Source organism: Ovis aries, chromosome 12, assembly GCF_016772045.2.
Source record: "Ovis aries strain OAR_USU_Benz2616 breed Rambouillet chromosome 12, ARS-UI_Ramb_v3.0, whole genome shotgun sequence".
Classification (NCBI taxonomy): domain Eukaryota; kingdom Metazoa; phylum Chordata; class Mammalia; order Artiodactyla; family Bovidae; genus Ovis; species Ovis aries.
The window spans coordinates 28,013,968-28,039,294 of record NC_056065.1 but is presented as its reverse complement, the minus strand read 5'-3'; the positions used below and the strand labels follow the sequence as shown (position 1 = coordinate 28,039,294).

Genomic DNA, 25,327 nt, shown 5'->3' with positions numbered 1-25,327 from the left:
CCCCAGTTTGTTCCTCTCCCTGGCATTCCTACCTCGATTCTGCTCTTCAGGTTGTTCAGAACAAAAACTTTAGAGTCATCCTTAACTTTATTTTTCTTTCCTTGTACCCTCCTACATCCTATCTTAGAAAATCTGTTGACTCTACCTACAGAACATACCTGAAATCAGATCCGTTTTTACCACTGTCTCTGCTACTAGTCTGGTCTGAGTTACTGAAATAGACTCCTAACTAGTTGCCCTGTAACCATCCTTACTCTCCACCACTTTTTAAAAAAAATTTGTTATTTATTGATTTATTTATATGGCTGCACCGGATCTTCATTGCTGCTTGCAGGATCTTTCATCTTCATTGTGGCATGTGGGATCTTTAGTTGGCATGCGGGATCTGGTTCCTTGACCAAGGATCGAACTGGGCACTCCTGCATTGGGAGCACAGAGTCCCAGCCACTGGACCACCAGTGAAGTCCCCTCACCACTCTTTTCTCAAGACAGCAGCTTGAATGATTCTTTCATGTTTTAAGTTAGAGTATGGCACTTTTCTTATCAAGTCCTTGAAGTGGTGCCCACTTGGAGTAAAAAGTCAAATCCCAATGAAGGCTCTCACGGTCCTCCATGATCTGGTTTCTTACGATCACTCTCATCTCATCTTTCACTACCCTCCCATTCATGCCCTCCGTCACAGCCACTTTGGTCTTTTTGCTGTTTCATTACCACAGATAGTCCTGTCTTCAGGGCTTTTGAATTAGTCACACTTTTGCCTGGAATGATCTTCATTTTTCTTCTTTTCAAGTCTGCTCAGATATCAGTGTCACAGGTTGGGTTCCCTGGAGGCAGCCTTGGAAATGGAAATTGGTCTTTTTGTTGTTGTTCAATTGCTAGGTCCTGTCCGACTCTTTGTGCATCTATGGACTGCAGAACTCCAGGCCTCCCTGTCCTTCACTGTCTCCCGGAGCTTGTTCAAATTCACATCTGTTGAGTCGGTGATCATCAAACCATCTCATTCTCTGTCATTTCCTTCTCCTCCTGCCTTCAATCTTTCCCAACATCAGGGTCTTATCCAATGAATTGACTCTTTGCATCAGGTGGCCAAAGTATTGGAGCTTCAGCTTCAGCATCAGTCCTTCCAATGAATATTCAGGATGGACTTCCTTTAGGACTGACTAATTTGATCTCCTTGCAGTCCAAGGGACTCTCAAGAGTCTTTTCCAACACCACAGTTCAAAAGCATCAGTTCTTCAGTGCTCAGCCTTCTTTATGGTTCAATTCTCACATCCATACATGACTGCTGGAAAAATCATAGCTTTGACTAGACAGACCTTTGTTGGCAAAGTAATGTCTCTGCTTTTGGAATACGCTGTCAAAGTTTGTCATAGCTTTTCTTCCAAAGAGCAAACGTCTTTTAATTGCATGACTGCAATCACCATCTGCAATGATTTTGGAGCCCAAGAAAATAAAATCTGTCACTGTTTCCCTCGTCTCCCCATCTATTTGCCATGAAACGATGGGACTGGATGCCATGATCTTCCTTTATTGAATGTAGAGTTTTAAGCCAGCTTTTTCACTCTCCTCTTTCACTTTCATCAAGAGGTTCGTTAGTTCCTCTTTACTTTCTGCCATAAGGGTGGTGTCATCTGCATATCTGATATTTCTCCCGGCAATCTTGATTCCAGCTTGTGATTCATCCAGCTCAGCATTTCACAAAATGTACTCTGCACACAAGTTAAGTAAACAGGGTGATAATATACAGCCTTCATGCACTCCTTTCCCAATTTTGAACCAGTCTGCTGTTCTGCGTGTGGTTCTAACTGTTGCTTCTTGACAAACTGGTCTGCAGCAAGTTTATTAAGGAGTGTCCTTTGGGTCAACTCCCACATCAGGGAGAGGAAGAAGCAGGGTTTATGTGTTTCAACAATGCTGTCAGCCAACCCCATGTGGAGTTCTGAAGCCTGCAGGCCTTTTGGAGCTGGTTGGGTTAGGATAAGGGGCTAGGATATTCTTTCCCTGATTCACCTAGTTGTTGGATTGAACTACCCTTTGGTGGGCAGCTGTAGGGAAGGGACCATGTGACTCTCCTCAGCAGAGGCACTTCCAGGGCATAGCTGATAGCTGAGGCCTGTCTGCTGGCCTCACTCCTAATAGGGTGAATAAGGTCATCAGCTCTGATGGGGATCATGGGCAGTGCATTATAGCATCCATTATAATCCAACCCTTCTGTGCTAGATCTACTGCTTTGTAGAAGTTTGGGGAGCAGCTCCTCCAGAATTTCAGGGGCCTTCTTTCCAAGAGGAAACTTACAATAGGAAGGTTAAGGGGATAAACTATAGCCCCTGACATGGCAGACCGCCTGGGGGCAACAGTTGAAATGTATTTTCTCTCCTTCCCCCTGTTATCCATTCTAGACCCCAGTCATGCACAAATAGCACTTCTGCTGGTCTAGGTGGTTGACCCGGTGGGTGACCCAGACCCTCGTCTCTGAGGGATATGTTCCCTGTAACCATGCCCTTCTCATGCAGAACTTCTGGATTTGTCCCTATCAAAATTGGCTGGGGAGTACCAAGGGTCACCCAAATGGATCTCCTGCATGCCGTACATGTTCTTTCTTTTTTGCCCCAAATGTGTAATAGCCATCCAGCCTTTTCCACTGAGCAGCGTCTGTCACCCCTGCCGAGACAGTGACTCCTCTTCTCGCATGCTTGTCATTCGGCACCAAGAAACCAAACTCCCTGAGTGGCAGCCATAGCTTATAGTTCAGGGAGAATTGTTTATGTCCCCTAGTAGAAGTATTTCTTCTTTTATATTCAAGATCTCTAACCCTGCAGAGTCCAGCATTGCAGAGACAAGAAGCATATATTCTCTTTGTGCTTCAAATTCTCTTGTGCTTCGTGGATCATTGAGGCTGATGGTAAAGGGAGTCATTCTTGCTTCTACTTTTTGGTTCTTAGACCAAGAAAGTTTGTTGCCATCCTCACCATGCCTCCAAGTTGATGCCCCAACAGCCTATTTCTTGACTCTCTCTGATTAGGTAGTATGATGTATGTATACGGTCATGGGTCTTCAGTACCTCTTTTGCTATAAAGTGAGCCCCTTGGTCTAATACAATGTTATGTGGGATCTGATGCTGATGGATTGGAATACTCTAGAAGACTTGGGTAGCAGTACTGGCTCTGCATGGAGAAAAGGTAAAGATATTCCATCACTGGAATATCTAGTTCTTGCAACATTAATTGAAAATAAAGAAGAAGAAAGAAAGAAAACTTTCAGTAAAATAGAGTGTATTTCCTCACCAATAAAATACTTTGCAACTACTGAGAACTATGTTCTAGAGACTGGTTAGTAACATAGTCTGTGCTGTCCTGTGAAAAAAAGCTGTTTATAAAACATTTTATACACAAAACAACCCATACCATCTTATTTTATAAATCTATGTTAGCATAGAAAAAAATTCAATAAATGGTAATTGTCATATTCTACATTTATCTATTAAAGTCCCAGCACTTTTCTTATATAATAAGTTATATATTAAAGTCATAACATATTAATCATTTTTGTGTCATAATTTAATGCAAATTTCCCCAGTCTGTTGTTCCCTCATTTGCATAAAAGTTTTAAATTTTAAAAATTCAAATCTGTTCATCTTTTCTTCACTGATAACTTCTCTTGCTTTAAAGCCATGAGAATTGTCAATCCTGCTCAGACTTCATAAATATCATATTTTCTGCCAGTTTTTCTACTTAAAAAATTTAATTGCTACTTCTCGCAAAGTAGCTAGTTGGTTTCCTCAAGGATGAGAGCAAAAATAAGACTCAGAGTTGGTCTCTGTGGCTGGCTCTGATGTTGGACATGCAGCTCAGTAGCTAGATCAGCTTTGGTGAGGGGGGGCCCAAGCTTCTGGACTCAGTAACAGCCTCTCTCCCCCCGTATGTTTCCTCTACTCATGCAGCCAGCGTCCCAGTACATATGACAGACGTGGGTTGACTCAGCTGGCTGAGTCATTCACTTACCTGGTTGTTTAGTACTTCTTTGAAGAAGAAGGTATTATTGTGCTAGCCAATCCTTGAGTAGAAACGGCAACCCGCTCCAGTATTCTTGCCTGGAAAATTCCGTGGACAAAGGAGCCTGGCGGGCTACAGTCCATGGGGCCGCAGAGAGTTGGACATGACTGAGCGACTAAGCACGCACACACGACCTTTACACTGCATGCCAGCTCCCAAATGTCCATCCAAGCGTCTCCGCCACAGGCTTCCTTGTCCTAACCTTCAGCTCTTTCTCTTTCAAGGCCAGTGACCAAGCCATTCACCACAGCCCATGAGTTTTTATTTATTCCAAAACCCAAAGCCACATTTTTTCCCACACAAGTTGGATGACAGATTCAGTGCCTGCAGGTCTGGCCACGAAGAGGATTTTTGCATCCGTTGTCTCTGGAGATCACCCTGAATGATGCTGTAGTACAGCTAGCATCCATTTTCAGCTTGCACCCATGTATCACGAACCTCACTAGGGATTCTCCCTCTTTTGTTAGCCAGTCATCACTAGCTCTCCAGAGATCTGCATGGAGCCATGGGAATGAGCTGAGAGAGAGGGGCTGATGCAGCAGGGATGGGCAGCCTGTGTGTGTGTGTGTCACTAACTTGAGTAGATCACTGATACCCATCAATCCTGCCCATGGCTGATTCTGCATGGAGCATTTCTGTCTTATGATGAACTACTTCTGGGACTGCCTGACCTTATGATTCCAATGGCTCTAGCAGAACCCAGCTCATTCTGAGCAGTTCTGGCTGCCTGGACACTCGTCCCATGGTCAGGTGCTCTGTCTCTATTAGGGCCTAGTAGCCTGCCAGAAGCTTTCTAGAAAGGTATTTAATTCTCTACTGCAGATGGCATGGCCTTGCTCCAGAACCTTGTGGACTGGCATTGTGATTCTCCCATCGGGACTTGTCATAAATTCCACATGACATCTTTTTCTAGCACTGATGCTGCTAGGAACCCAGGGTCTACCAAATCATATGGCCCAAGCAGCAGGACTGCCTGCATGGCAGCCTTGACACTCTCTGCAGAGCCCTTTCCTGCCCTTGGCTGCACTTAAAGTTGACAGGCTTTTGTGTCACCCACTATATGGGTTGAAGTGACCTTTCCAGGTTTGGAACATGCTGCCTGTAAAACTCAAAGAGGCCTACCAAGTATTGGATTTCCTTCTTTGTGGTGGGAAATGTAAGAGCCAAAATTACATCTTTTACTGTGGGGGAGAGGGAATGTCTCAGCATGCCCCAGGCCACTGGACCCCAAAAAAGATTCACACCTCTGAATCTTACAAGATTTTTCTCCCACTCTCTGGAATACATGTGTTACAGAGGTCTCTAAAATGCTAGTCACTTCTGGCTCAGCGGCTCCAATTAGCATGATGTCATCAATATCCAACCAGTCCAGGTCTTTTGGGAAGACATTATACCAAGAGTGGGAGCATTAACATAGCCCTGAAGCAAGATTGTAAATGTGTATGTTGTCTGTTCCAAGTGAACCAACTGCTCTGATTCTCTTTCCAGTAGGGGTAGAAATACGTGTGCTCATTGGTTCACTGGCCACAGATTACGGACCCGAGGATAAGACAGTTTGCTCCAGCGAAGATAGCACACCTGGCCCAGCAGCTGCAGACAGATCTGCTCTACTACAGTAATCTCTTGTGATCCTCCAGGATCTGTCTGACTTTTTGCAGGGTGTAGACTAATGAACAAATGGAGACGTGATGGGGACTGCCAGCCATATAGCCCTTAAGATTCTGAATTATTGTACTTTCATAATTACTTTGTATGAATTGCTCTCATCCTCCCTGGGATGTGCCATTGCTTTTGATTTACTATCTTGGCTCCTGGGGGCAGGAGTGGTACAAGAAAGGGAGTTTCAAAGACTTTTTCACTAAATAACTTTTATTCCACAGGCCAAGAAACCAAGATATGAGCATTCTAATTCAAGGACCTGGTGGGCCCACACGCCCAGTGGACTCACCGAGTGCCAGACCTGACCCAGTCTCCACTTACTAACTGGCGCCTATATGTACCCACTGTAGCAGGGGTCTCATGATGATACTTCAGCATCTCAACTCGGCCCCCATACTCAACTGTCCTTGAAAGAGTATTCACTTTACTCAGTATCTGATGACCCAAATAAGCAGCCACAGTTCCTATTAGGGAAAGACTTGGAAAACGCCTACCATGTACATCATCATGGCGTTACAGGGTACTTCCTACTGGGGCCCTGACCTCTCTTTCAACCTCTGAGTTCTAGATCTAAAAACTAGTTCCTTCCTGGAAACTGAGCAAAGGATCGTGGCTTTTTATTGGGACTCTGTCCTTGGATTACTGATCATCAGAACAAGTGGAACACTTGTGCCAAACCAGCTCCACAACTCTCTGAGGGCCAGGGTCCCCTGGCTGCAACTCCAGCCTTGCTGCTCATCACAATAATTGCATCCACCTGGTCACTGAGGGTGACATACCACCTCTGGCCCCTGCTGTTTCAGGGCTATCATCCCCGTTATCATGAGTAAGCCTGGTTCTGTAACAGCATCTCCTACCGTTAGCCCCGGCCTGTAGACTCTTAGTGACACTGGTACCCTCCTTTCACTCGCCATACACTTCTTACACTTTGAGGTGTGCCCCAGGCCTTCCGGTGGGACATAGCCACCTGGTAGGCTTTTCTGTTGCACATAGCATAGCAACTCTAGCGTGCCACCTTCTCCGAGCCTTTTTATTTTCTTCTTCCATCATCTGCCATGACCATCCTGGCATTTCTACCTCACTTAGTGAGGGCCATCATTTTTCCCATGCTTCTAAGAACTATCCTAGGGATGTCCCTGGTGGTCAAGCGGTTAAGGCTCTGTGCTTCCACTGCAAGGGGCACAGATTTGATCCCCAGCTGGGGAACTAAGATTCCCCCATGCCATGTGGCCAAAAAGAAAAAAAAAAAAAAAGAAGAAGAACCATCCCAGCTAATCAACAAGGACCTACAGTATAGCACAGGGAACTCAGCACAATAGTATGTGACAGCCGGGATGGGAGGAGAGTTTAGGGGAGAATGGTGAAACTATCACAACGTTGTTAATCAGCTACGCTAGAATAGAAAATAAAAAGTTAAGAGAAAAAAATGTTCTTTTTGTTTTTAGCAGTGTGTTCACATTGTCACTCTGGAATCTTGCCGGGTATTAAATCTTACGTCCTAAAAGTCTGCTCCCAAATTAAAATCAGTCTCTTTTGCAACTTCCTGTGCTGCCCCTGTTGATCCCACGGCTTCAGGATGCAGTTAGTCTCCTGTGCCCTCTCACAGCAGCTCCTGCCATGTGTTGGGAGCTTTGGCTGCTTCTCTGGAGTAGGAGCCCTTTCCTTCCTCATCAGGCCCAGCTTGTCTCTGTCCATGTTACGCTGTGACCGTACCTTGGGTATTGGCTTAGTGATCAGGAGGGCAGGTAGTGGCAGATTCTAGAGCAGGTTTGTGTCCTGCTGGAGAGAGTCCCCTGCATCTTCTGTAAGCATGGGGGCAGGGCCAGCCCTTCATTGGGAAAGGCGGGCCATTTCTGCAAGCTGAGGGTGTTCAAAGACCTGCCTCCTTGCCCCTACTTGACACTACTGTGAAGGGTCACCCCAGCTTTAACTCTTCTCATGGGCCTGGCTGAGGCCTCATTCAGGCTGCACTGTGCTCCAAACAACTTCTCCCTGTACACAACCCTGCCTCTTCACTTCCCATCCACAGGTGTTGATATCAAGAGCACTTCTTTTCTTCTCTGCGGATGTTTGCCTCAGAATCTGCTTCCCTGGGACTATTGGCACCAGCAGTGGTTAAAGAAAGAAGGTGCTAAGATGGGATTTTGGAATTTGATCACCCATCATCCAGCTGACAGAAAGAACCCTAGTGATGTCAGTGGTAGAATATAGGTAGGCCCTGGTAGGAGGTAACAGTGACCTTTTTAACATTTATCACTGTTGTAAAACTGGGATAGTGTTCTGGTGGAGGGGAATGCACTAGCGGGTGTGATAAATCAGGCATTTGAGAAATATGGGAGACATAATAATCACAAGGACAGTGGAATTAGAATAATTAACACTTCACAGTTTTGAGACGGAGTAATCAGCAATTTCTTTGGCGATACTTTTGAATTACGTATGCTTACAAAGACTCTTGAGAGTCCCTTGGACAGCAAGGAGATCAAACCAGTCAATCCTAAACGAAATCAACTCCGAATATTCATTGGAAAGACTGATGCTGAAGCTGAAGCTCCAGTACTTTGACGACCTGATGCAAAGAGCCTACTCGTTGGAAAAGACCCTGATGCTGGGAAAGACTGAGGGCAGGAGAAGAAGGGGACTACAGAGGGTAAGATGGCTGGATGGCATCACTAACTCAATGAACATGCGTTTGAGCAAACTCGGAAACAGTGAAGAACAGGGAAGCCTGGTGTGCTGCAGTCCATGGGATCACAAAAAGTCGGACACAACTTAGCAACTGAACAGCGATAATCAGCCATTTAAAGCCTAGTGCAAAGGCCAGAGGACCTCCTTGGGAGCGTATGAGGAGACACTCCCCTATGCCTGGAGGACGGGGAAAGCAGAGGATCTTAATCAGCTATAATCACAACAAATAGATAAACAGACCTGATTATCCTATTTACATACTCAGTGAGCAACCCATGCCACTTCTCCATAGGCTGTGCCTGCATCCCAAGCACCTAGAGTAGGAGCAGAGACCACATAACAGGGGCTGAAAAAATATTTACTGGACACATGAACAATTAATACCTAACTCATTGGGTTATTGTGAGGATTAAACTGAGATGATAAATGTGAAATTTTTAAACAAGTCAGACATGCAATAATCACCATGTTACCTACTATTATACAGTTATTAATAGTAAACTTTCCCTTCTCCAGGGGATCTTCCCAACCCAGAGATTGAACCCACATTGCAGGCAGATTCTTTACCAGCTGAGCCACCGGGGAAGCCCAAGAATACTGGAGTGGGTAGCCTATCCCTTCTCCAGCAGATCTTCTCTACCCAGGAATCAAACCAGGATCTCCTGGATTGCAGGCAGATTCTTTACCAACTGAGCTATTAAGGAATCCCTGCTATTATGGAGCTAAGGGTCTTAGACCAGCCTGGTAATCATGATTGTCTCTTACCAGCAGGATTATGGGTAATTTTTATTTGTTATTCAGAATTTCTAAATTTCCCATATTTTTATGATGAACACATTTAATTTTTTTAAACAATTTCAATTTTTAATACAAGATTATTTAACTTAATTTCAATATAGAGTCATTCAGTTCAGTCACTCTGTCATGTCCAACTCTTTGCAACCCCAAGGACTGCAGCACGCCAGGCCTCCCTGTCCATCACCAATTCCCGGAGCTTACTCAAACTCCTGTCCATTGAGTCAGTGAAGACATCCAACCATCTCATCCTGTCATCCCCTTCTCCTCCCGCCATCAATCTTTCCCAGCATCAGGGTCTTTTTAAATGAGTCAGTTCTTGGCACCAGGTGGCCAAAGTATTGGAGCTTCAGCTTCAACATCAGTCCTTCCAAGGAACAACCAGGACTGATTTCCTTTAGGATGGACTGGTTTGATCTCCTTGCTGTCCAAGGAACTCTTAAGAGTCTTCTCCAACACCACAGTTCAAAAACATCAATTCTTCAGTGTTCAGCTTTCTTTATAGTCCAACTCTCACATCCATACATGACCACTGGAAAAACCATAGCCTTGACTAGATGAACCTTTGTTGGCAAAGTAATGTTTCTGCTTTTAATATGCTGTCTAGGTTGGTCATAACTTTTCTTCCAAGGAGTAAGTGTCTTTTAATTTCATGGCTGCAATCACCATCTGCAGTGATTTTGGAGCCCCCCAAAATAGTCTATCACTGTTTCCACTGTTTCCCCATCTATTTACCATGAAGTGATGGGACCAGATGCCATGATCTTAGTTTTCTGAATGTTCAGCTTTAAGTCAGCTTTTTCACTCTCCTCTTTCACTTTCAAGAGGCTCTTTATTTATTTATTTTTTAATATTTATATTTATTTGGCTGCCCTGGGTCTTAATTGTGGCCTGGGGGATCTTTAGCTGCAGCATGTAGGAACCTGTTCCTTGACCAGAGATTGAACCTGGGTCCCCTGCATTGGGAGCATTGGAGTGTTAGCATCTGGACCACCAGGGAAGTCCTCAAGAGGCTCTTTAATTCTTTGCTTTCTGCCATAAGGGTGGTGTCATCTGCATATCTGAGGTTATTGATATGTCTCCTGGCAATCTTGATTCCAGCTTGTGCTTCATCCAGCCCAGCATTTCTCATGATGTACTCTACATAGAAGTTAAATAAGCAGAGTGACAATATACAGCCTTGATGTACTCTTTCCCTTATTTGGAACCAGTCTGTTGTTCCATATCCATTTCTAACTATTGCTTCCTGACCTGCATACAGATTTCTCAAGAGTCAGATCAGGTGGTCTGGTATTCCCATCTCTTTCAGAATTTTCCACAGTTTATTGTGGTCCACACAGTCAAAGGCTTTGGCATAGTCAATAAAGCAGAAGTAGATGTTTTTCTGGAACTCTCTTGCTTTTTTGATGATCTAGTGGATGTTGGCAATTTGATCTCTGGTTCCTTTGCCTTTTCAAAATCCAGCTTGAACATCTGGAAGTTCTCAGTTCACATAGTGTTGAAGCCTGGGCTTGGACAATTTTGAGCATTACTTTACTAGCATGTGAGATGAGTGCAATTGTGTGGTAGTGTGAGCATTCTTTGGCATTGCCTTTCTTTGGGATTGGAATGAAAACTGACCTTTTCCAGTCCTGTGGCCACTGCTGAGTTTTCCAAATTTGCTGGCATATTGAGTGCAGCACTTTCACAGCATGACCTTTCAGAATTTGAAATAGCTCAACTGGAATTCCATCATCTCCACTAGCTTTGTTTGTAGTGATGCTTCCCAAGGTCCACTTGACTTCATTTTCCAGAATGTCTGGCTCTAGTTTAATGATCATACCATCGTGATTATCTGGGTCGTGAAGATCTTTTTTGTACAGTTCTTCTGTGTATTCTTGCCACCTCTTCCTAATATCTTCTGCTTCTGTTGCTGCTGCTGCTGCTAAGTCATTTCAGTCGTGTCCAACTCTGTGTGATCCCATAGATGGCAGCCCGCCAGACTCCCCCGTCCCTGGGATTCTCCAGGCAAGAACACTGGAGTGGGTTGCCGTTTCCTTCTCCAATACATGAAAGTGATGGGAAAAATGAAAGTGAAGTCCCTCAGTCGTGTCCAACCCTCAGCGACCTCATGGACTGCAGCCTACCAGACTCCTCCATCCATGGGATTTTCCAGGCAAGAGTACTGGAGAGGGGTGCCATTGCCATCTCCATCTGCTTCTGTTAGGTCCATACTATTTCTGTCCTTTATTGTGCCCATCTCTGCATGAAATGTTCCCTTGGTATCTGTAATTTTCTTGAAGAGATCCCTAGTCTTTTCCATCCTATTGTTTTCCTCTATTTCTTTGCATTCAGTTCAGTTTAGTTCAGTCGCTCAGTTGTGTCCCACTCTGCGACCCCATGAACGCCAGGCCTCCCTGTCCATCACCAACTCCTGGAGTTCACTCAGACTTACGTCCATTGAGTCAGTGATGCCATCCAGCCATCTCATCCTCCGCCGTCCCCTTCTCCTCCTGTCCCCAATCCCCCACCAGCATCAGAGTCTTTTCCAATGAGTCAACTCTTCACATGAGGTGGCCAAAGTACTGCAGTTTCAGCTGTAGCATCATTCCTTCCAAAGAAATCCCAGGGCTGATCTCCTTCAGAATGGACTGGTTGGATCTTCTTGCAGTCCAAGGGACTCTCAAGAGTCTTCTCCAACACCACAGTTCAAAAGCATCAATTCTTTGGCGCTCAGCCTTCTTCAGTCCAACTCTCATATCCATACATGACCACTGGAAAAACCATAGCCTTGACTAGACGGACCTTAGTCGGCAAGTAATATCTCTGCTCTTAAATATGCTATCTAGGTTGGTCATAACTTTTCTTCCAAGGAGTAAGCGTCTTTTAATTTCATGGCTGCAGTCACCATCTGCAGTGATTTTGGAGCCCAGAAAAATAAAGTCTGACACTGTTTCCACTGTTTCCCCATCTACTTCCCATGAAGTGATGGGACTGGATGCCATGATCTTCGTTTTCTGAATGTTGAGCTTTAAGCCAACTTTTTCACTCTCCTCTTTCACTTTCATCAACAGGCTTTTTAGCTCCTCTTCACTTTCTGCCATAAGGGTGGTGTCATCTGTATATCTGAGGTTATTGATATTTCTCCCAGCAATCTTGATTCCAGCTTGTGTTTCTTCCAGTCCAGCGTTTCTCATGATGTACTCTGCATAGAAGTTAAATAAGCAAGGTGACAATATACAGCCTTGACGTACTCCTTTTCCTATTTGGAATCAGTCTGTTGTTCCATGTCCAGTTCTAACTGTTGCTTCCTGACCGGCATACAGATTTCTCAAGAGGCAGGTCAGGTGGTCTATTATTCCCATCTCTTTCAGAATTTTCCACAGTTTATTGTGGTCCACACAGTCAAAGGCTTTGGCATAGTCAATAAAGCAGAAATAGATGTTTTTCTGGAACTCTCTTGCTTTTTCCATGATCCAGCGGATGTTGGCAATTTGATCTCTGGTTCCTCTGCCTTTTCTAAAACCAGCTTGAACATCAGGAAGTTCATGGTTCATCTATTGTTGAAGCCTGGCTTGAAATAGAAACAATAGAGACAAGTTATAGTATATACATTAGCAAATTGGTTTAACACTTACATCCAGACTTGAACAGCACTGGAAAGTCCCAAATGACAGCAACCTGGAGTTCCAGTGGGAAAGGGTCCCAGGCAGTGAGTCCACTCCGTGGGTAAGACTTTAAATAGTAATTTGGGGGGCTCCCACATATAATACCAGGCCACAAACTGATATCATCATCCACTTACTTGCAAAAATGCAGCTGGTTTTTCTTTAACTTTTACAAAGTTTCACCTTGTGAGTCATAAGATTACTTAGACCCCATGGGACAAGCAAGGTCCCCAGCAGCTTAAGAAATTCCAAGACCCAGTGCTTTTCTTATCTAAAGTGAGCAGATATAATTTTGCAATCAGGAAAGCAACGGTAACTTTTTAAATTAAAAGAAAATTTAGTTGGGATTTTCTGTATGGCACAGAGCATGAAAATGGCTTGGACATCACGTCTCTGTATCAAAAATAACAATTGGTTTGACTGCAAACTTCAGATGGTTCTCTCTTAAGCTTGACTTCTAAATTTTTGAGTACCTAGAACTATGCCTGGCACAGAGCAAGCACTAAGTAAATATTTGAACATTAACAGAGAAGAACAGAGAAGGAGATAGGCATCACGGGGATTAGGAGGTATCCGTTCCTAATAGGTAGCATTGTCAAAGTGAGGAGTTTTTTAAATGCACTGTTTTGGTTCCAATTTTCTTGTCTGTCAAGTAGATAATAAACACCTATGCCCTTCTTTGACCTTTTAGTGATCTCATGAAACTGCTTCAAGGATAAATGACTGCTGCGACATCCCTGTTAAAATTGCAACTGCCTTTTTTTTTGCAGGAATTAACAAGCTGGTCCTAAAATTCATATGGAAATCCAAGGAACCCAGAATTTAAAACAATCTTGAAAAAGAACAAAGTTGGAGGACTCCTACTTCCTGATTTCCAAACTACTACAAAGATCAAGAAAATGGAGTACTGATATAAGAATAGAGATATAGACCAATGGAAGAGAACTGAGGGTCCAGAAATACACCTTCACATATGGTTAATTGATTTTCAAAATGAATGCCAAAAACTCAAGGGGGAAATAAAGAGTATTTCCAACAAATAGTATAGGACAACTGTATATCCTCATGAAAAGAATGAAGTTGACCCCCTGTATCACACCATATAAAAATTAATCCAAAGTGGATCATAATCTAAATGTAAGATCTAAACTATAAAACTCTTAGAAGATATAGAAATAAGTTTTCATTTCCTTGGATTAGGCAATGATTTCTTAAATACACACAAGCACAAGTAACAAGAGAAAAAAAAATGGATAAATTCATCAAAAGGAAAAACTTTTGTGTTTCTAAAAGATGCCATCAAGAAAGCGAAAAGACAGCTGCAGAATGGGCCATATATCTGATAAGGGATTTATATCTAGAACATATAAGGAAGTCTTACAACTTGACAGTAAAAGACAACTGAAAAATGGGCACAGGATTTGAATGGACATTTCTCCAGAGAAAATATGCATATGGCTGATAAGCTCATGAAAAGGTGCTCAATGTCATTAGTCATAATGGAGATGCAAATCAACGCAATGAGGCACCAGTCCACCTTTGGATGAAGCTGTAATGAAAACAAGGTAAAAAATAACTGTTGGAGAGGATGTGAAGAAATCAGAACTGCTACACTGCTGATGGGAATATAAAATCGGCCAATCGCTTTGGAAAACAGTGTGGCAGTTCCTCAAAAAGTTAAACATATAGTTACCACATGACCCATAAATTCTGCTCCAACATATATACCCAAGAGAATTTAAAACCCGTGTTGTAAGAATTAAAGATTTTAAAATTTTTTAAAAAAATAAATAAAAATAAATAAATTAATAAAAAATAAAAATAAAAAAATAAAACCCGTGTTTACACAAACACTGATACACAATGTTCATAGCTGCATTATTCCTAACATTCAAAAGATAGAAACAATCCAAATGTCCATCAACTGAATAATTGATAAACCTATCCAATGGAATATTCTTGAACCATCAAAAGGAATGAAGTACCAATACATACTTCAACATGGATGAACCTTGAAAACATGCTATGAAAAGGTCATATATAGTATGACTACACTTATATGAAATATACAGACACGTTTATCGAGAGAAACCAGACTGGCGATGGCTGGGGGATGGGGAGAGAGGCAAGAGACGGGGAAAGAGGGGATGAGAAGTGACACCTAATGGGTTCAAGTTTCTATCAGGAGTGATGAAAATATTCTAAAATTAGATAATGGTGATGGTTGCACAGCTCTGTGAATATATTGAAAACCACTAAATTATATATTAAAAGAATGAATTTTACTGGATTGGCCAAAATGGTTGTTGATTTTTTTCTGTAAGAGGCTCTAGTAGCGCTTACTTGGTGGTGCTCAGTTGTGTCCGGCTCTTTGTAACCCTATGGACTGTAGCCCGCCAGGCTCTTCTGCCCATGGAATTTTCCAGACAAGAATACTGGAGTGGGGTGCCATTTCCTATTCCAGGGGATCTTCCCAACCCAGGGATCGAACCCACGCTCTTGGATCTCCTGCATTAGCAGGAAGATTCTTTACCACTTGTGCCACCTGGGCAGCCTCCTAGTAGCACTTAGTTGTCTTTAGCTTCCTTCGAAACGATTTTTGTTAGAATGTATTGTGACGGCTCTCATATCAGCGTGCATTAAAAAAAAACACATCAAAATTGGTGAATTTTTGTGTAGCTGTTTTAATATGGAAGATGGAAGAAAGAAAGCAACATTTTTGACATATTATGCTTTATTATTTGAAGAAAGGTAAAAATGCACCTGAAATGCAAAAAAAAAAAGATTTGTGCAGTGTATGGAGAAGGTGCTGTGATTGATTGAACGTGTCAAAATTAGTCTACATAGTTTCATATGGAGATTACAAACTTATATACGGAGATTTTTCTCTGGATGATGCTCCATAGTCAGGTAGAGCAATTGAAGTTGATCAAGATCAAATCAAGACATTAATTGAAAACAGTCAACTTTATACCATGTGAGAGAGAGCCAATGTATTAAAAATATTCAAATCAAGATCTGAAAATCATTTGCACCATCTTGGTTATGTTAGTTGCTTCAATGTTTGGGTTCCACATTAAGCTAAACACAAAAAACCTTGACCCTTTTCTCACATGCAATTCTCTACTGAAATGAAATGACAATGTTCTGTTTTTAAAGCAAGTTGTGATGGGCAATGAAAAGTGGATACTGTACAATAATGTGGAATGGAAGAGATTAGGGGGCAAGTGAAATGAACCACTACTACTTTTGCTTTTCACACTGCTCCCCAATTAGACCAATTGAAAGCAGCACTCGACAAACAGCATCTGTAATTTGTCAGTAGAAAATGTATAACTTTCCAGCAGGATAACATAAGATCACACATTTCTTTGATGACCAGGCAAAACTGTTACATCTTGGCTGGGAAGTTCTGATGCATCCACCATGTTCACTAGACACTGCACCCTCGATTTCCATTTATTTCAGTCTTTACAAAATTCTCTTAATAGAAAAAAATTTCAATTCCCTGGAAGACTGTAAAAGACAGCTGGAACAATTTTTTGCTCAAAGAGATAAAAAGTTTTGGGAAGACGAAAGAAAAACGGCAGAGGGTAGTGGAACAAAATGGCAAACAGGTTGTTCATAAAGGTTCTTGGTGAAAATGAAAAATGTGTCTTTTAGTTTAACTTTAAAACCAAAGGAAATTTTTGACCAAGCCAAGTGAAAAAGTGAAAGCTGCTCAGTCGTGTCCGACTCACTGCGATCCCATGGACTGTATAGTCCATGGAATTTTCCAGGCCAGAATACTGGAGTGGGTAGCCGTTCCCTTCTCCAGGGGATCTTCCCAACCCAAGGATTGAACCCAGGTCTCCCGAATTGCCAGCAGATTCTTTACCAGCTGAGCCACAAAGGAAGTAAACTGTAATTCAACAAAATAAAGAGAGAGATTTGGAAGCAATTAAATTTGAGGCCCTGAGCAAGAAACAAATCTATCAATAATCAAAATCCTGTCTCTGTGAGCCTAGTGTCCTTTTCCTCTTTAGAGTAGAAAGATGGACACAGAAAGTATTAAAAAACATACAATCTAATAAATGTACTGCAATTTTAGGAAACAAAAATACAAATAATAAATAGAAATCCATGTTATTAGCAATTCTGTAACCAGTTTGGCCCTAAATATAGCAGTCGGTTTTGGGATTTAAGGTTTGATGTCTACTTCTTAAGGCATTTAAAACACTGAGAAGGTGATAACAAGACTGCTAACTTTAATTAAATACTCAGGATAAATTTTGATTAAATAAGTTTGCAATTAACAGTTAAATACTGAAGGGCATCTAATGTACTAAACTAATAAGTTTTACTTTATTAGTTGTACAAACAATGTAAATATTAAAGAGTGTTGGCTGACGGTAGGAGAACATCAATTGCCCAATAAACATCAAAGAGGAAGAACAGGCCCTTAAACAGGATGCACTCAGTGATGGATACTCCTGTCCACACACAGCATGGGCAGAATTTGGACATCCTGGACATCAAGGAGTTAATCTGCTGACTGGGAGGCGGGCTATACTTCTGATCCCCTGGGCAGACACCCTTATTAAAGGGTCAGCTTTCCACCACACCAGCCAAGACCCTCAGGACACACAGTTCACACTCGCAGCTGGGAATACACCCTGGGCAGTAAAGCACGCAGACGCTGACGCAGCTGGGCCATCCTGGCCTTAGTCCCGCCAGCGGTGTCCACACTGAGCGTTGCAGCACTTGTAAAAGGTGGTCATGGGCTCATCTGCAGAGCGGGTCTGAAGCTGCATGAAATAGGCTCGAGGATGTTCACACTTGGGACACGGCGCTGCAGTAGAGTCAACATTCTCCCAGGCAGCTGCTCCACCAAGCACATCATCCACTTCTTTCAGTTTTGGATACTTCCGATTTGTTACCTTGCGCGTGACGGTTGGGCACGTAGGGGCAGGTGTTGCAGGCGAAGCGATGGCAGCACTGCCGTTCCTCGACGATCAGCCGGTTCCCGCAGCCCAGGCAGAAGAGCCAAAATATGAGTTAAATCTAAGTAATGTTTTTGTTTTTGTCTTAAGGTAAATGACACAATGAACTACCTCTTAAACTAGAAGAACTGGAGGCGAGACTAAGGCCAGACTTTGGGGGATGGCATGTCCCTGCAGGGTCATAGGGCAGCCTGAGCCTTCTCCTTCCTGCTCATACACAGGTACTCACACACCTGTTCCCTGCAAAACACACCTGGCTCTGTGCCTTCTGTCAGGTTGTTAAATGGCTTTCAGAGTCTGAGTTAGCTGGCAGCCTTACGGACTGCCAGCTACGCTGAGTGACTTCTAAAAGGGCCTGTAATCTGTTCAAACAGTCCATATAGGAGGCTTTCGTTTCCTTGCCTGGAACATCCCCTCTGCCTGCCTCCATCCTCAGCTCCTCCATCTAAATGCAGTCTCCACCATAGGACCTTCCCTGTCCCTGCAGGCTCTTTATGCCTCCCTACCATCACAAAGGTCATTCACTTCACCAGATCCGGCTGATCAAAAACACGGCCAGGTTGTGGTGTTGTTAAAAAAGACAGATTCCTGAGGTTCACCCCACTGAAATTCTGAGTCACTAGGTCTGGGGTGGGCCTGGATGTCTCAAAGCTGCCCCAGGTGATGTGATGATAAGCCTGACTTGGGAACTTTTGATCCAGTTCACCCTCTCCCAACCCCCACCCAGACAGCTTCCACATCCCTGCCAAGCGGTTGACTCAGCTTTTCCAAAGAACTTTCCCTGACTCGCCTCCAGAGTTAGGTGCTCCACCCAAGTGCTTCGAAAATGCTGTGCTCATCACCACCCCCATCTTAGTACGAATCTTGGATTGTCATTGCCTATTTAAATGTCTCACTTCCCAATGAGCCTAAAAGCTCTTCGAAGAAGGGGACTGTGTCTTGTTTAACGTTTTACCCCCCAGTGCCTGACTCATAGTAAAGATTCAATACGTTTATTGAATGAATGAACAAACGAATGAATGACCACCACCAGAAATCTAATTCTAATAATAAAACCATTAGCTAAGGTGTAATGATTCTGTTTGTAAAGCAACTAGTAAAGAACTTGGCAGTGACAATATTTATTTGGCTGTTATGTATAGGGTATTAGAACTTGATGGCTATATCAGCTCTAAAGATGTGATTGGAAGCTCGCTGCCCTTTGGTGAGAAGTCTCACAAGAGCATCATTTAGGAAGACGAGCCATTTACTAGCAGGGTCTGATGTCTTCCCTGGGACCAAAAATAAGGTATGAACTTAACTCTATTGTCCATAAGAACTAAAGACAAGTAAAGTAGGAGCTCATTATTTCTCAACCCAAGAGAACTTAGGTTGACCCTTTCATCTACCCAAGGGCAGATCCACATTTTGAGGGGCCTGAAACAATTTTAGAGGCCCCCTTTAAGGAAGACCTTCTTTCTCTACCACATACAACTTCCAGTGCCAGGAGCCTAGGGGATGGTCGTTTTTGTGACACCACATCAGACTCTGCTTCTTTGTGACATGCTGGGCAAGTCTTCAGAGTGGTTGGTGGGAGTGTTCCTCGAAGCTGTTCCTATCCTAGGACAGCTAGCAATAACTCCACACTTAAATGACAGCATACCATATAACTGTGTGCCCCACACCCCATACTAAATGTATTTCCAGCACAGCTTCCTCTTAGCCCAATCCCCAAATGCCTGTGGCCACTCCAATATCCCTTGACAGGAGGGAAAGGTGATGGAGGGCAAGTTGGAGTAGAAATAGGTCTTAAGTAGTTAAAATATCTTTCTTTGGTAACTTTAATAAAAACATATATATAAAACATATAATATAAAAAACATAAAATAAAAACATATAACCACAAAAGCACATAGTAGGGCACCTCCCAGAGCCTTGGAAGGGACCAGTGAAGGAAGGGGCTTTAGCTTCAACTTCTTTTCCTCCACAGTTAAAAATGCTTCTGAATCCAACACCTGTTAGTTGATTATCTATTGCATGCCAGGCACTGTTGCCAATACAGTGGTGAGCAAAATAATCAATCCCTGACCTTGCGGCACTTACACTCTGGTTAAAATAGGTTTGTTTCTCTGGCTTTGGAGGACAGGAAAAACGGATGTGTTGGCCACTACTGCTTCCCTGGTTGCCCAACTGGTAAAGAATCTGTCTGCGATGCAGAAGACCCTGTTTGATTCCTGGGTCGGGAAGATCCCCTGGAGAAGGGATAGGCTACCCACCCCGGTATTCTTGCCTGGAGAATCCTCATGGACAGAAGTGCCCAGCGGGCTACAGTCCATGGGGTGGCAAAGAGCTGGACACGACTGAGCAACTAAGCACAGCCTTTCAATCAATATTTGTGGAATGAATAAATGAATGATGAAATAAAGGAAACATCTGAGAACTAAAAACTGTTATGCTACTGAGACTTAGTACCTCAAAAATGAAATTGAAATGAAAGTTGCTCCAAAAGCCAATGAAAAATTATAGGGGTGGTAATGACATGGGTGTTGCACCACGATTTTCCAGACCTGGCAGGACTATTGTTCTGACATGCCTTGGCAGGTAACCAGAGATTCCTGCCCCTTTCTCTCTACATTGGCAGTCTGGCTAGTACACCTCCAAGGCAGGTCCTCCCTCGGGTCTGAAAGGTGAAAACAGGGAGAGACAAGTGAGAACCACTCCTGTGTGGCCGCTGCCTCTGCTTCTGTTCCCTGGCTTCCAGGAGCTGCTGAAGACATGGCCCTATAACAGCTGCTTATCTGTCACAGAGCTCACAGAGGTGGGCAACCTCTCCCTCCCCTCTGGCCCTTCCAGGGCCCTTCCCCCGCTTCCAATTCATAAAGATGGAAGACAATGCACACGGATTCCTGTCACCAAATCTGCCTGCATCTGAGTCCATGTTTTCCTCTTCCACTCCTGTTGAGACTGAAGTCCCAGCTCCGTCACTAACTAGCTCTAAGGCAAATTGTGTGGGCCTCAGTGAAACACTGGTCCCCACTTTAAAAATCGGGATAATGATAGTACCTATTTTACTGGATGATTATGGGCATTAAATGAGATAATGGACATAAAAGGCTCAGCAGAGGGCCCGCCATTGTGAGCATCAGTCCAGGCCCCTCCCCTCCTTGTTGTCCTGAGTTCTATTCCGTCCTGCCTCCTCAGGAACTGCTTTTCTATCAGTTATTCACTCTCTCTACTTCTTCAGCGTTTCTTGTACAGGGTCCTATCCATCAGCATTTTTTAAAACTCAACTTATCCCAATTTTTAAAAATTTTAAATTTAAATTTTAAAATTATAAACTTTCCTTGAGCCCACATGCCCCTCCATCTGTCATTCTATTTTCTCCTCTACTTAAACTTCTTTAACAGTGGTCCCCTGTCACTGTCTTCCCTTCCTCCTTTTTTTTTCTGAATCCACCCATCACTCCTCCAAGCCAGTCTTACCAAGATCACTAAAATCTTCCTGTGGCTGCAAGACCCAACAGACAGTCTTGAGTCTTTTCTTCCTTGACTTCTCCTTGGCTTCTAACACCCTTGATTGTCCCTTCCTTGAAATGCCTTTTCTTCCCTTGAATTCCGTAACTTCACACTCTTTCAACTTTGCCTCCTATTTTCACTTGTTGGTCTCCGGTGTGAGTTCCTCTTCTGCAGGTCCTTCAGCCTCTGCCCTCCCCAAGTGGTTAGATTCTCTCCTAGTCTAGGCTCCGTCTGCTTCTCTTCTTATTCTCCTCTCTCCCTTGGTTCAGCCCAGTGACTCTGTGACTTTCTTTATCATCCAGTTCAGTTCAGTTCAGTTCAGTCACTCAGTCGTGTCCGACTCTTTGCGACCCCATGAATCGCAGCACGCCAGGCCTCCCTGTCCATCACCAGCTCCAGGAGTTCACTCAGACTCACGTCCATTGAGTCAGTGATGCCATCCAGCCATCTCATCCTCGGTCGTCCTCTTCTCCTCCTGCCCACAATCTCTCCCAGCATCAGAGTCTTTTCCAATGAGTCAACTCTTCACATGAGGTGGCCAAAGTACTGGAGTTTCAGCTTTAGCATCATTCCTTCCAAAGAAATCCCAGGGCTGATCTCCTGCAGAACGGACTGGTTGGACTCCTTGCAGTCCAAGGGACTCTCAAGAGTCTTCTCCAACACCACAGTTCAAAAGCATCAATTCTTCTGCGCTCAGCCTTCTTCACAGTCCAACTCTCACATCCATACATGACCACTGGAATAACCATAGCCTTGACTAGATGGACCTTAGTCGGCAAAGTAATGTCTCTGCTTTTACTGAGGACCAATAATCTAGTGTCTCTAGGCCAGACCTCCAGATGCATATACTATGCATTGCCTTTTCCACTTGCATTTCCCACAGGCCTCTCAAAGTCCATACGTTCAAAAACAAGCTTATCATCATTCCCCATAAACTAACTTTGTCTACTGTTTCCTCTTTGAGTGAGCGACATCACTGTACCCAGTTGTCCAAGCTAGAAACTTGAGAATCTTTCATTTCTCCCTTATCCAATCAATCAACAAGCTTTGTCAATTAGTCCTCCTATAAATCCCTTGAAGCTATTCATTTTTTTCATTTCCACCGTCACTACTTTCTTAACTGGCCTCTGTTTCCAAACTCCCTCCCTCCTTGCAGGATAAAACCAGACTCTGGAGTGTGTTGGGTGGACCCCGGTGGGATAGTTTGTGCTCCTCGTGATCTGGCTCCTCCCACTTCCCTGACTTTTCCACTCTGTTCATCTTCTCTTCCCTCCAGGTACATTCGGTTCCACTTTCAGTTTCCAAAAATGTGGGGCTCTTTCTTGCCTTTGGGTCTTTGATCCTGCCACTCACCAAGGCTGGAAAAATCTTCATAGCCTTTGCATGTGTGTGCTTAGTCGTGTCCAACTCTTTGCAACCCAATGGACGATAGCCCGTCAGGCTCTTCTGTCCATGGGATTTTCCAGGCAAGAATATTGGAACGGGTTGCCACTTTTCTTCTCCAGGGATCGAATTTCTTGCATCTCCTGCATTTGCAGGTGGCTTCTTTACCACTAGTGCCAGTTCTCTATTAAGACTGGAGTTATCTCCACATAGTCTCCATATTGACCCCCATTGTAACACTCCCCACGTTCTATCCACAAACTACCTATTTGCTTGTCTGTCTCCCCTCCAGCCTACAAACTCCTTGAGAAGAGAGTGGAATCTCCTTGCTCACAGCTGTATCCCTAAAGATATAAGTAAGGCCAGCAGAAAATAGATACCAGACACATAACTGCCGGATGGATTAGGGACCCACTGGGTCTGACGCACACCCCTGGCAGCCAGTTAAAGCAGTGTCCTCAGAGTCTCTGAGTAAACATTTAAAACACCTCTTTGCTGACATTTCAGCACCAGCTTCAACATTCTTTCTACTATTATAAAGCCCCAAACTGTAGGATAGAGGTGAGAAGAGGTGAGATGCTCTCCCTTGAAGGGGACCTAGATCCTCAATTTTGTTCTAAATTTACTTATTTTAATTGGAGGATAATTACAGTATTGTGGTAGATTTTGCATTATGAAGAAACCATCAGTATCAGTATGAATTCGCCATAGGTATACATGTGTCCCCTCCATCCCGAACCCCTCCCTCACTCCCCACCCCTTCCCTCCTGGTTGTCCCAGAGCACCGGTTTTGGGTGCCCTGCACCATACTTCAAACTGGCACTAGTTATCTGTTTTACATACGGCAATATATATGTTTCAAAGCTGTTCTCTCAAATCGTCTCACCCTCTCCTCCCACTGGGCCCCAAAGTCTGTCCTTTACGTCTGTGTCTCCTTTGCCGCCCCACACGTAGGATCATCGGTACCATCTTTCTAGATTCCATATATATGCGTTAATATATGGTATTTTTGTTTCTCTATCTGACTTACTTCACTCTGTTTAATAGTCTCTAGGTTCATCCACCTTATTAGAACTGACTCAAATGCATTCCTTTTTACAGCTGAGCAATATTCCATCATGTATAAATACTGCAACTTCCTCATCCGTTCGTCTGCTAATGGACATCTAGGTTGCTCCCATGTCCTAACTACTGACCCCCTATTTTTTAAGAAGATCAAGTCGGCCAGCTCCTTCCCTCATCCATTTGCTTTTCCACCTCTCAGTGTTTCTATGTCCTCATTTACCCACTTTTCCTTCCCTTCTGTCTCAGAAGAACAGGGGTTGCTCCTTTTAATCAAAATGAACCCCTCTGTTGAGACCCTTGATTCCATACCTTTTGGGGACTGTATTTCACCAACTCTCCCTTTCTCTTCACCTACAAATGCTCCTTCTCTGTGGTCTCGTTCCTTCCTGCTGTCTTTTCTCTTGAAAACATCCCTGTTTTTGGTCTCCTCCAATCACCTTTACTGAGGAACTCTTTTTAAAAGGGGCTTTCTATTATCAAAAAGAAGCAACAGGTGTTAGTGCGGAGAAACAGGAACACTTGCGCACTGTCGATGGGAATGTAAATCGGGGCAGCCACCATGTAAAACAGTATGGAAGTTTCTCAAAAAATTAAAAATTTTGATTTTTAACTGAAAATCAAATTTTGATTATATAATCCAGCAATTCCACTTCTGGGCATTTATCCGAAGAAAATGAAAACACAATTTGAAAAAATATTGGTACCCTCATGTTCACTGTAGCATTATTTACAACAGCCAGGATATGGAAACAACTAAAGTGTCCACAGAGGACGAATGGATACAGAAGCTGTCGTGTATATGTACAATGGAATATTATTCAGTCATAAAACAGAATGAAAACCTGACATTAGGTACAACATGAATAGACCTCAAAGGTACTGTGCTAGGTGGGGGAACTTCTCGGTCGCGCACAGAAAAAGAACGATTTAAAAGTGGGTGATACTGAGAAGGGCAAGAAGATTTTTGTTCAGAAGTGTGCCCAGTGCCATACTGTGGAAAAGGGAGGGAAGCACAAGACTGGGCCAAACCTCCATGGTCTGTTTGGACGAAAGATAGGTCAGGCTGCTGGATTCTCTTACACAGATGCCAACAAAAACAAAGCTATCACCTGGGGAGAGGAGACGCTGATGGAGTACTTGGAGAATCCCAAGAAGTACATCCCTGGAACCAAGATGATCTTTGCTGGCATTAAGAAGAAGGGAGAGAGGGAGGACTTGATAGCTTACCTCAAAAAAGCTACCAATGAGTAATAGTTGGCCACTGCCTTATTTATTATGAAACAGAAGTGTCTCATGACTTTTTATGTGTACCATATTTAAATTGATCTCATACACTAGAATTCAGATCATGAACGGCTGATGGAATAATTCTGTTGGACAGTCCTGATTTAAATAAGATTGGTCTGTGGCTAAACAAATATGGTCAGCTTTTTAAATTTTGATAGTAATTCCGGTTCAACAAGTACTATCACTTTTCCCATTCTAAAGAGATGATTGAACTTGAATAAGGAATATTAAACTTTTTAGGGAGATGGTGCATTCCTTCTCAAAACCTATAAGAG

The 25,327-nt window shown here is 43.4% G+C and overlaps 1 protein-coding gene and 1 pseudogene across 1 annotated transcript; one reads left to right on the top strand and one right to left on the bottom strand.

Annotated features, from left to right (window-relative positions):
* Window positions 1-17,068: 17,068 nt before the first annotated feature.
* On the bottom strand, window positions 17,069-17,869 carry LOC101105092 (DNA-directed RNA polymerase III subunit RPC10-like; annotated as a pseudogene).
* Window positions 17,870-20,391: 2,522 nt separating this feature from the next.
* LOC101104844 (cytochrome c-like) lies at window positions 20,392-25,114 on the top strand. The gene is made up of 3 exons (XM_042229545.2): window positions 20,392-20,403; window positions 20,564-20,620; window positions 24,654-25,114. The coding sequence occupies exons 1-3, from the start codon at window positions 20,392-20,394 to the stop codon at window positions 25,014-25,016; spliced, it is 432 nt and encodes a 143-aa protein (XP_042085479.1). The 3' UTR covers window positions 25,017-25,114.
* Window positions 25,115-25,327: the final 213 nt, after the last annotated feature.